Genomic DNA, 13934 nt, shown 5'->3' with positions numbered 1-13934 from the left:
CTGAACCCAAAAGGAGAACAGTGTTGTGATGGCTTACCACGCTTTTGCAGCCTCCATAGTTGTTCTTTAGAATATACTAGATTGGGGTCCTTCCTAACGGAGAAGGACCAGGGGTTCTGGCGAAGGGAGCAGTCGGAGGCGGACAGGCGCAGATGGGTTTGCCCCTGGCCCGCCGCACGCGTCTAATGCGCGTCAGCGCCAGGCTCTCAATTTATGTGAATGAGAGGGGAGAACAGCTAGGCGGCAGCCATCCTCAAATGACAGCCGCAGCGGTGTAGCTGCACAAGAATGATAAGTCCTCGGCTCTCTCCACGCAATCGGCAAGCCGTGGCGGACCGGGGAGCCCAAGGGGAACAATTAGTTAAGTAGAGAGTAAGGTGCGAGTGTAAATATGTTAAAAAGCTGCCAAAGGTGAATGCAATTGCCTGAGAGTCAAGTGCTTAGCTTGCGGGGTTTAAAACATCATTTCAATTGCCCAGAAATAAAGTGCTTAGTGTGCGGGCCTAAAACCAGGTAAACATGAACACATTCTCAGGGTTAGCCACTCCTAGACTTGCCTTACTCCTACACCGGGAAGCCCAGGAGGAACAATTAAAACCAAGTAACAATACACAAATAGTAAGGGATAGCCACCCTTGACTTGCATTTCCTTGAAAGGAATGAGGCAGCAGAAAGGCAGTCACCTCTCAAAAAGGGGTTTCCTTAGCCACATATCTAAGCACTCATTGGCATAAGGCAGTATTCTATCATTCACAGAGGGCTGCAAGTATACTTCATTACTGCAGGATAATGTCACAAACATCAAGACACTATACTTCACCCACTGCAGAGCACTATCATTAACTTCCTGCAGTGCACGACTAATCTCACACTGCAGGATAGCACCGTTCTCTTGCCTCAGAAGACTTTCATGCTCATGCTTCAGAAGACTACAATTCACAAAATGCAGAACCCTATTATTAACTTACTACAGTACACTGTTGTTCTCCTACGGCAAGATACCATTGCACACAAACTTCAGGAAACCTTCATTCGCATACCGGAGTGCACTACAAACTTCAGACTACACAATACTATCTCTCATTAACTGCAATTTACTACTGTGGGCATGGGTTCCACAGATTACTTACAACCCAAGAAACACCTTATTAACACACCCACGGGTGAATGGATCGAGGACGTGGTTGGAACTCAGTTTCACTCGGGAATGTGTCCCAAGATAAGGCACGAATCAGCATAACAATCATACATTTAAATAGAGGAAAGACTGTCTCAATGAGAGAGTTCTAGGGCGGAATTAGAAATGTGTAGGGATTGGCTTAAAAAATGTAAATGGTACAATAGACAAATTATACATTGCAGATGCATAAAAGTATTACAATGCAGGCTCTCAGTAATAGAGCAATACAGAAGAATAGGCAACATCAAAAACATTCAAAACCCCCAAAGAGCAGCAGAATCAATAAGAAATCGGACTGCATCCCTGTTAGCATGGAAAATCTTCTGGCTCATCCCCAAATGTAAGGATTTACACAGAAAATCTTCTCATTGAACATAATGGAAAGTGCAGATTCATCAGGGGGTGAGCAAAAAAGAGTTTTTCAGCAAATGAGAACATTGAATTAATAAGCGCATATAGTCATACCACCTAAGGACCACCCCACTGCATGAATATTGATTCAGCCCCCTCTGTGCTAATGGAGTCTGGAGATGTCAGAACAAACTAGTTACAAAACAATGGTGAGACATTCTGATTAAATGCAAGACCCCGAGCAGGCGGAAGAAACCTTGGGAAATGTAACATTACCATTACCGAGCCCTTGCTAGAGAGTTTCTTCGAGAAAAGCGTCAGTCGGAAATAAACAAAACATGACTTGCATGACTACATGCATCAGAAATAATAAACAGTGAATGAGCAATATGAGACATCTCCCTTGAACAAGATGGTTTTGAGGCCTGGTTAGCATAAGCCAAGAAAACGCACTTTAACAGGTCACAGCAAAATCATTTCAAAGGTAATTAGCATAATATCAGTGTCCACATGTGAATGTGAGTGTAGAATAATATTCTGCATATTATAAATATTGCACAAATAATAATACGTGCACAAAAAATCTACACTATCATACACTTCAGAACATTACAATTCACTTCCTGCAGTGCACTACTAATCTCACACTGCATAGTATTATCAATAATTCACGGTAGGATACTGTAAACCTCATACCTAAAAACACAACAATTTACCTATTGTAGAAAAATATCATTCATTTATTACCGCGCACTCCCACTCTCCTACTGCAAGAGACTATCATACACATACCTCAGGAAATAGTGTCACGTACTAAAGTGCACTAGTAGGTTCATACCGTAGGATACTGTCAATTATGAACTGTCACACATGCTGCATGACACTCATTCGAAAACTGCAGAACACTCTCATTCATATACTGCAGGACACTCTCACACATGCTGCATGACACTCATTCGAAAACTGCAGAACACTCTCATTCATATACCTTAGAACACTCTCATTCATATACTGCAGGATACTATCAGTCACATACTGCAGGACAATCTCACATGCTGCATGACACTCATTCATATACTGCAGGACACTCTCACATGCTGCATGACACTCATAACGAGGTAATATTTCACCACAATTGAAGTTGTTAATATACTATTTGCTTGGCTATTGGTCCTCTGGGGGGGGGGGGGGGGTTGGATTAGGTGGGAGGGGTTGAATGTTTTATAGTTGTTTAGAAAAGCAGACGAAGACCTTACATTTATCCTGGCCGATACCGGGAGACTGCCAGACCATTCTACATGGGATCACCGTAAGCGCCGCCCAGCCTCCGGGATGTGGGCTGAAAGGCTGTGTAGACGGAGTACTTCCTATTGGGGTCTCTTTAATTTCATTGCTACTATTAATACATCCTGGTACCGGCATGTAACTTGAACCAATTCCTGCAATAAAAATATATTTAAAAAAATAAAAAATAAAAATGCTGCATGACACTCATTCATACACTGCAGAACACTCATTTACATACTGCAGGACACTCACACATGCTGCATGACACTCATTCATACTGCAGAACACTTTCATTCATAAACTGCAGGATACTATCAGTCACATACTGCAGGACACTCACACATGCTGCATGACACTCATTCATATACTGCAGGACACTCTCATACACTGCAGAACACTCTCATTCATATACTGCAGGACGATCTCATTCATATACTGCAGGACACTCTCACACATGACGCATGGCACTCATTCATATACTGCAGAACACTTTCATTCATATACTACAGGATACTCTCAGTCACATACTGCAGGACACTCTCACATGCTGCATTACACTCATTCATATACTGCAGGACACTCTCATTCATAAACTGCAGGATACTATCAGTCACATACTGCAGGACACTCTTACATGCTGCATGACACTCATTCACATGCTGCAGAACACTCTCTCTCATTCATATACTGCAGGACACTCTCATTCATATACTGCAGGACACTCTCAATCATATACTGCAGGACACTCTCACACATGCTGCATGACACTCATTCATACACTGCAGGACACTCATATACTGCAGGATACTATCAGTCACATACTGCATGGCACTCATTCATACACTGCAGGACACTCATTTACATACTGCAGGACACTCTCGCACATGCTGCATGACACGCATTCATATACTGCAGAACACTTTCATTCATATACTGCAGGATACTATCTGTCACATACTGCAGGACACTCACACATGCTGCATGACACTCATTCATATACTGCAGGACACTCTCATACACTGCAGAACACTCTCATTCATATACTGCAGGACACTCTCATACACTGCAGAACACTCTCATTCATATACTGCAGGACACTCTCATACACTGCAGAACACTCTCATTCATATACTGCAGGACGATCTCATTCATATACTGCAGGACACTCTCACACATGACGCATGGCACTCATTCATATACTGCAGAACACTTTCATTCATATACTACAGGATACTCTCAGTCACATACTGCAGGACACTCTCACATGCTGCATTACACTCATTCATATACTGCAGGACACTCTCATTCATAAACTGCAGGATACTATCAGTCACATACTGCAGGACACTCTTACATGCTGCATGACACTCATTCACATGCTGCAGAACACTCTCTCTCATTCATATACTGCAGGACACTCTCATTCATATACTACAGGATACTCTCAGTCACATACTGCAGGACACTCTCACATGCTGCATTACACTCATTCATATACTGCAGAACACTCTCATTCATATACTGCAGGATACTATCAGTCACATACTGCAGGACACTCTTACATGCTGCATGACACTCATTCACATGCTGCAGAACACTCTCTCTCATTCATATACTGCAGGACACTCTCAATCATATACTGCATGACACTCTCACACATGCTGCATGACACTCATTCGAAAACTGCAGAACACTTTCATTCATATACTGCAGGATACTATCAGTCACATACTGCAGGACACTCTCACATGCTGCATTACACTCATTCATATACTGCAGGACACTCTCATACACTGCAGAACACTCTCATTCATATACTGCAGGACACTCTCATACACTGCAGAACACTCTCATTTACATACTGCAGGACACTCTTACATGCTGCATGACACTCATTCACATGCTGCAGAACACTCTCTCTCATTCATATACTGCAGGACACTCTCATTCATATACTGCAGGACACTCTCAATCATATACTGCAGGACACTCTCACACATGCTGCATGACACTCATTCATACACTGCAGGACACTCATATACTGCAGGATACTATCAGTCACATACTGCATGGCACTCATTCATACACTGCAGGACACTCATTTACATACTGCAGGACACTCTCGCACATGCTGCATGACACGCATTCATATACTGCAGAACACTTTCATTCATATACTGCAGGATACTATATGTCACATACTGCAGGACACTCCCACACAGGCTGCATGGCACTCACACATGCTGCATGACACTAATTTGTATACTGCAGGACACTCTCATTCATATACTGCAGGACACTCTCATTCATATACTGCAGGACACTCTCAATCATATACTGCAGGACACTCTCACACATGCTGCATGACACTCTTTCATACACTGCAGGACACTCTCATATACTGCAGGATACTATCAGTCACATACTGCAGACACTCTCACACATGCTGCATGACACTCATTCATACACTGCAGGACACTCTATATACTGCAGGATACTATCAGTCACATACTGCATGACACTCACACATGCTGCATGACACTCATTCATATACTGCAGGACACTCATTTACATACTGCATGACACTCACACATGCTGCATGACACGCATTCATATACTGCAGAACACTCTCATTCACATACTGCAGGACACTCACACATGCTGCATAACACTCATTTGTATACTGCAGGACACTCTCATTCACATACTGCAGGACACTCCCACACAGGCTGCATGGCACTCACACATGCTGCAGACACTCATTTGTATACTGCAGGACACTCTCATTCATATGCTGCAGGACACTCTCATTCATATACTGCAGGACACTCTCATTCATATACTGCAGGACACTCTCATTCATATACTGCAGGACACTCATTCATGCTGCATGACACTCATTCGTAAACTGCAGAACACTCTCATTCATATAGTGCAGGATACTATCTGTCACATACTGCAGGACACTCTCATTCATATGCTGCAGGACACTCTCATTCATATGCTGCAGGACACTCTCATTCATATACTGCAGGACACTCTCATTCATATACTGCAGGACACTCTCATTCATATACTGCAGGACACTGTCATTCATATACTGCAGGACACTCTCATTCATATACTGCAGGACACTCTCATTCATATACTGCAGGACACTCTCATTCATATACTGCAGGACACTCATTCATGCTGCATGGCACTCATTCGTAAACTGCAGAACACTCTCATTCATATAGTGCAGGATACTATCTGTCACATACTGCAGGACACTCTCATTCATATGCTGCAGGACACTCTCATTCATATGCTGCAGGACACTCTCATTCATATACTGCAGGACACTCTCATTCATATACTGCAGGACACTCTCATTCATATACTGCAGAACACTTTTATTCATATACTGCAGGACACACACATGCTGCATGACACTCATTCGTAAACTGCAGGACACTCTCATTCATATACTGCAGGACACTCTCATTCGTATACTGCAGGACACTCTCATTCATATTCTGCAGGACACTGTCATTCATATACTGCAGGACACTCTCATTCATATACTGCAGGACACTCTCATTCATGTACTGCAGGACGCTCTCATTCATATACTGCAGGACGCTCTCATTCATGTACTGCAGGACACTGTCATTCATATACTGCAGGACACTCTCATTCATATACTGCAGGACGCTCTCATTCATATACTGCAGGACACTCTCATTCATGTACTGCAGGACACTCTCATTCATGTACTGCAGGACGCTCTCATTCGTATACTGCAGGACACTCTCATTCATATACTGCAGGACACTGTCATTCATATACTGCAGGACACTCTCATTCATATACTGCAGGACACTCTCATTCATGTACTGCAGGACGCTCTCATTCATATACTGCAGGACGCTCTCATTCATATACTGCAGGATGCTCTCATTGATATACTGCAGGACGCTCTCACACATGCCGCATGGCACTCATTCATATACTGCAGAACACTCACTCAAATTCATATACTGCAGGACACTCTCATTCATGTACTGCAGGACGCTCTCATTCATATACTGCAGGACGCTCTCATTCATGTACTGCAGGACGCTCTCATTCATATACTGCAGGATGCTCTCATTGATATACTGCAGGACGCTCTCACACATGCCGCATGGCACTCATTCACATACTGCAGGACACTCACACATGCTGCATTACACTCATTCATATACTGCAGAACACTCACTCACATTCATATGGTGCAGGACACTATCATTCACAAGCGAGCACACATACATTCACCTTTCACAAGCACATACACACACCCATTCACAGAACGCACTCACAAAGATACATACATTCATATATACACATGCATGCACACAGCAGACATTAAGCTAAAAATAACACTGCCTGCAGCAGAGATCTCAGGCTTGAGGTTCCTGCAGGGTTGGGACTGCCGCGCCTCCTCTCATTGGCTGACCTTAAGCCAGCCAACAAGACTTGCCTACCCAACACAACTCCGTGACAAAGTGTTAATGATAGACACTCAGCCCTGTGTACTTCAGGGCTTAAAACTGAAGTGCCCAGGTCCAAGGATATCAGTGACGCTCCTCCTTGTCATGAGGGGGGAGGTCCTCTAAGTGCTTTGCCAGGTTAAAGAGGTCACGCCCAGAGGGCTGTGACATCTTCAGCCCAGAAAAGTTGAGCACAGGTAGCGAGCTGCCTGCACATTTAATGCATGCCCAGGGTCTGACTGCCTGACCTGAGTGTGTGTCAGACTGACCGTGTCCAGCCTGACAGACACTCTTCATGTCTGCCAAAACGTGGGCGGCGTGCCCCTCCGCCCTTAAGGACGGCTGCTGCTGGCAACACTGCATGTTACTATCATCACAGATATAGACAGTCATTTGCATATTGCAGGACACCACCAAACACTGCAGGACACCATAAGAAAAGCACAATTGTTTCTATTTCTGGTTCAAGCCACAAACGTTCCTTACTAATGGAATAGTTACACTTTGTTCCGAAATCTGCTCATTTCCTCATCCGAAAGAACTAGCAGTAACTTGAGGTTAGGCCTCTGACACCCCCTACCTAGCGGAAGTGCCTTCTTGCAAAATGAGGTCCTTTTCAAGATAGGTTGAGTAGTCAGGGTATCAGAGTCCCTTTAACATTCATGATGCTGAGCTAATGAAGCAAATCACCAAAGCAGCTGCAGTGAAATTTAGCCAAAAACATTTCTGCCATACAAACCTTAGGTTATAATTCTCAGCTTCATCTGTGAGCGCTGCGAAAGAATGAATCAATACCGGATTGCCATCTAAATACACAGGCATATCAGTTACCGGGGTAATAAAATAAAGCGATGAGCAGTATGGAAATAAACTGCGTTTGCGTAAAGCAGGTTATTGTTTACTTCAATATTTTCCATTGCTGTTCCATAGCTCAAAAGAGACAGGTTTAAAGTAATGGAGCGCTCAGCAGATGACAGATTCAGACGCACCGCTTTCAGCACAGCTCTCCTGGGGTCCTCGCCGTCTAAGCACATAATCACACGATGGAAAGCTAGCCCGGCTGAATGATAATTTAAACATGTTCTGCAGGGCGTCTACTTCCTGGCATCAATTTGAATGTGCTTATTCTATTAACATGGCGATCTGGCTAGGTCAACAAAAGAGAGGCCAGCAGCACTGGCTCAAAGGTATTGTTAACCAGATCAGGACATTCATACAGCACCAACAATATTGTTTCTACCAGAAACACGTCAATTATAAATTAATGTTTTATAGCAATAAAGCCCGCAGCCGAGGGCTAAACTGGTAGTTTAAGGCCCTGAAGCCGTAATAGAGCAAAGCCAAAGGAGAGGGCCTGTAATGAAGAAGGTGGACTATCAATATATCTTAAGGCAGAAGGGCTGTAATATAGCATTGTCAGCCTTATGCCGCTTCGTTGTGTTCAATGGAGATCTCAACATTCCAATGCTTTAAATAGTCTTATAGGTCCTTGCCGAGGGCTATATCAGTAGGGGATCAAGCCTATAATGAGGCCCGAGTCGCAACAACGACAATAGCCAGAGGCAGAAGGACTATAAGGCTATTAGAACATTCTAATCAATAGAATGCTCTAAATTGAAAAGAGAGAAAAACAAACAAAGGAAAGTTGGAGGAGAAGGCCTATGGCAGTCATCACTGCCTAAGCCGCACTGTTGTTTTCAATGGAACTCCCAACATTCCATAATAAAATCTATGTCAGAGTAGGAATAAATGCCTTTATTGGGGTTCAGCATTTTATCAAGATGTTATAGCTATGCTGCCATTTGTGTGGCTAGCCCTCGAGTTCACAGCTCGTGGAAAGGGTAAGTCCACCCAAAAGTGTGCAGTTCACAGGTTTGAGTAGCAACAGGGACGACTCCTCTTTTAATGGTCTGGTAAGAAATTTGAGTGGGTGATTAAGTTTTCATCAGTCCATTAACTTTTGTGATCTTCTGAATCTTACTCCAACAAACATCTAGGGCTCGCTCTAGCAAGGCAGAGTACCATTGTCCGAGACAATATAGATATTGTGAAGATAAACTTTCCCACATGGTAGCCAGACTCTAAAAGCACAGGTGTATCAATCGACCAAAACCATGTTCCAGCCAAAAGGGCAAAACCACAAGCATACCAATTAGAGTATACTTACCGATACTAGATCCCCATAGCAACCGAAAATGTATAACTAATGACAGACAACAATTACCAAATCAGGTATGAACCAAACTACATCAAAGCACTATAATGGAAAATGGAACGCAAAAATAATGAACTATAGCAGCATCCAAATAAAATTACAAAAGGGATGCCCTCACAACTACAGTAGAGTGCTCGTACTAAATAAAAATTAAGAGCGCGTTCATACTAAAATACACAACCCTCATGTGGCCATTAGCACAAGCCAATAGGTTGCTCCCCCACCGCACAGCACCGCCTGTGTCTCCCTGCCCCAGCTGCCGTTGCTGAGAAAGTTCGAGGCCCTCCACCACAGGCAGGCTACCACCTGCGCCTCATCCCTGGTGGCCAGTGGTAGGCCGTAGGTAGGTTTGTTCATCCTCCGCTTTATTGCTTTTATTGTATTGCCTGTATTTTCATTGTTGTGTCTGTGACTGCTGTTGTCTGTCTTCCCTCTGTTTCCCTCACTGTCCCCGTGCTCTATCTGCCCGGTCTTTCCTTCTGTAACCCTTGATGCCCCCGTGGCCCTGCCCGGTTTTCCCTTCTGTTCCCCTCGCTGCCCCCGTGCCTCTCTGCCCGTTCTGCCTTCTGTTCTTAGCTGCCCCTGTATTTCTGTATTCTGTATTTAGCCTCTCTGCCACTCGTTTTTCCCTCATTTTTGTGCCCCTTTTGCCTTCTGTTCCACTCTTTATTTGTGCACATCTGCCTTCTGTGCCACTTGTTTTTCCCTCGTCTTTGTGCCTCTTTTGTCTTCTGTTCCACTTGTTTTTTGTGCCCTTCTGCCCTCTGTGCCACTCATTTTTCCCTCGTTTTTTGTGCCCTTCTGCCTTCTGTTCCACTCGTTTTTTGTGCCCTTCTACTCTCTGTTCCATTTGTCATTAGTTTTTCCCTTGTTTTGTTCCCCTTTTGCCTTCTGTTCCACTCATTTTTTGTGCCCTCTTGCCCTCTGTGCCACTTGTTTTTCCGTCGTTTTGTGCCCTTCTGCCTTCTGTTCCACTCCTTTTTTGTGCCCTTCTGCCCTCTGTTCCCCTCGTTTTTTGTGCCTTTCTGCCCTCTGTGCCACTCGTTTTTGTGCCCCTTTTGCCTTCTGTGCCACTCGTTTTTTGTGCCCTTCTGTCCTCTGTTCCACTCGTTTTTTTGTGCCCCTCTGCCCTCTGTGCCACTTGTTTTTCCCTCTTTTCTGTGCCTCTTTTTCCTTATGTTACCTTCGTTGTCCCTCACCACCCTCGCCGCTGCATCCCCTGCGGCCCACCCACCTGACTGCCCACTGCCCATTTGCTGCCCCCGCCTCCCAGCTGCACCTCCTTCCCACCTCCTGATATATGACGGCCGCCGCGCCTAAGGCAAGTCCGTCTGCGCCTGGACCGCGCCCAGCGCCAGAACCCCTGGCCCCCGCACCCGCCACGACAACCGCTGCCACTATGACGCCAGCACTCTGCACGCTCTCAACTCCGGAGGGAGCCACACCTGCTTCAAGGCCGCCCGAAACGCACACACGGCCCCTTTACCTGCAGGAACTGCAGCTACACCAGTCTCAGAGCCGACGAACCACCCGCGAAGAAAGACCCCAACCACTTCCGATGCATACTACTGAACACCCGCTCTGCATGCAAGCATGCCGTCGAGCTCTGGGACCTGCTCGACACAACATCCCCGGACGTCGCCTTCCTGACAGAGACCTGGTTTAACGACTCCTCGGCATCCGATATCGCCATAGCCATCCCAGACAGCTACAAGATCATCCGCAGAGACCGCACAAACGGAGTCAGAGGAGGAATCGCCATCGTCCACAAGTACAGCATCAGGGTCTCGACTAGCACCGACGATGCGCTCAGCACCGCCGAACACATGCATTTCAAGATCCACACAGACCCTAACTCCACCCTAAGAGGCACCCTAGTCTACAGACCCCCCTGGACCCCGCCACCAGTTCAGCAACTCCATCGCCGACTTGATCAGCACGCACGCTCTGACATCCACCGACTACATCCTCCTCCGAGACTTGAACTTTCACCTTGAGAACAACAGCGACAACAACTCCACAACCCTGATCGACAACCTCGACAACCTCGGACTGAAGCCACTCCGCCGGCCACACCCTCGACCCCGTCTTCTCCTCAAGCCTGCACGTCTCCATCAGCCACACCACCGAACTTCTCTGGACCGACCACCGCTGCATCCACTTTGCCTTCCAGAAACCCACCACACACCACCGCACCCAACAGATCCCCCACCGCTGCTAGAGAAAAATCACCGAAGACCAACTACACGCAAACCTCGCTCTCAGCCCACCCACCGAACCCTCCAACACCGACGACGCTGCCCACAGCCTCAGACGATGGATTGAGGACTGCGCCAACACCCTCGAAGAAAGCATATTCATCTGGGCATGTTGATTTTTCCTTACGAGAACCTCATTCTTGAAGTCAGTCAACCTAATCATAGTAACCAATTCTATACTCATTGGGGAAAAATAGTTTTTAAAAATAAAGTCATAACTTCCATACTGAATGTAATGTACATTATGCTATGCCATCAAGTCTGTAGCATTTTGGTTTAATAGTGATCAGGATCAATGTTGATCATGTCACTGTATCAAAGAAGATTTAAATTATCAACGGTAAGCAACAAAAATTAGATTGCAGTCAGTTCTACTCATTGTAAACTGGAACATAGCAACATGACTTAGAAAACTGGAAACCTGTTACTCTCCACTTTTAATTACTAGTTAGAGCTCAGGTGAAAAATATTTATTTGCTATTACGTTTTTTATTGAAAAAAAACATTATAAAAGTAAACTATTCTAACAAACTTACATTTTTCCATTAAATCCAGGACTGTATTATAATAACAATTAGCTATTTGTTAGGCAATCATGTACTTGAGAAATTTTCCAAAACAGAATCTTACCTCTGACTGAAAGCTCTTCAACACAGGAGCCACCAGCTCCCTGATTTCCTGAAATAAAAATCAGACACTTCAATTAACCTTCACACATGAGTTTTTCATGATCTGTTGTTCATACTTAACTAAATATTACAATCTCGCTTTCGACAGCGGTATACGTTTCAACAATACATTGACCAGGTACTTTCCTCAAACTTCCCACTAGAGACACATTAGAAAACCTCACTAATTACTGAGTCAATCAAAATATCTAAAATTACAACTATATGAAGAAAATACCAATCAATCGAGTGGAAAAACCTATGCTGTGCTGTCACTAAATATAGTGGGATATTCAAGTCTGTAGGAGGAATGATTTAAGATTGATTGAACAGCCACAGACTCAGAAAGGTTCCTTTAATGCTGTTAATTGTTCTTCCAAAGCGCAGGTGTTTATTTTTAATGTGGGGTGTTTGATATAGCACAGGATTGGTTGAAATTAGCACCAGAGTGCTTTGTGGGGTACAACAGCAACATCCGCTACATGAGGTGCTGTACACAAAAGGATGCCTTATGTAAACCAGTAAATGATGGGCAATGTAGGTGTAGGCAACAATAACATTATCTTTACCTTACACATAGTTTGTATCACATTAAACTTGTTTACAATTTGAGGCACATAAGCTAAAATGATTTGCCCAGAATCACAACATCCTTTAGCCAAATCCCAAAACCAAGATTAGAACACAGACCTATGTGTTCCAAACTCAGCAATTTACGCACCTAGGCCATATTTCCATCTAGATTACTTCACAAACAATACTTAGCCTTTATGTGTTGTGCTAATGATGATCACAGCTATTTCTAATATCTCTCTTGCTGCAGAGATAGCAGCGAAGCACAAATTCTTAGAATCAAATGACATTTTACATCTGAAGACATACACTTGAGTAGCTCTACCAAAGATGGCCTGATAACGAGAAGCGAAACTCTACATCTACCTCAACCTGAGTACCTTCACTCATCTCTCAAGATGTCTATGGTCAATAAGAAGCCTAAATATAATAGACAAGGAATTTAAAAAAATAAGAAGTCATAAAGCAGTGGCACAATCTTTCTTTGGGGCAGCTCCTCCCTATCGAATTCCTTCCAGTAAATTTGAGATGCGCAAGATACCCTTATTCTGTTCCTTAAATAGCTGAAACCTGATTTGTTTAAACAGAATTGTTCGATGGAACCTTGCTGCCCCCTTATCTACCCATTCTTCTTTTTACCCCATTGTTACCCACCTGTCTTAGTCGACTATTATTTTATCTTCTTTGTCCAAGTGACCTTCACTTCCACCAACCTTCCCTCATGGTGCTTCCTCAAAGTGCTCTTCCCACTTACCTCTTTCACTTCCTCCCGACACAAGTGTTAGCCCACTCTCTGCTTGCTACCAACTACTACTAACTCTTCCTGCAACTTTCATCCTGTTCTCGCTACATCTTTTCTTCTCTTTCCTTCCATCTCTTCCCAACTTC

At 44.3% G+C, this 13934-nt stretch overlaps 1 protein-coding gene across 1 annotated transcript in view; it reads right to left on the bottom strand.

The window, feature by feature from the left end:
* The window catches only part of CUX2 (cut like homeobox 2), an 853070-nt gene that overhangs the window by 457105 nt on the left and 382031 nt on the right, over nt 1–13934 (bottom strand). Inside the window, exon 4 of the mRNA XM_086943029.1 lies at nt 12436–12483. Within this exon, the coding sequence (XP_086799155.1) occupies nt 12436–12483 (48 nt within the window). The remainder of the gene's footprint in view (nt 1–12435; nt 12484–13934) is intronic.

Source organism: Lissotriton vulgaris, chromosome 11 (assembly GCF_964263255.1).
Source record: "Lissotriton vulgaris chromosome 11, aLisVul1.2, whole genome shotgun sequence".
Lineage (NCBI taxonomy): Eukaryota > Metazoa > Chordata > Amphibia > Caudata > Salamandridae > Lissotriton > Lissotriton vulgaris.
Note: the sequence above shows the minus strand (reverse complement) of the source record. Positions and strands in the feature narration are given on the sequence as shown.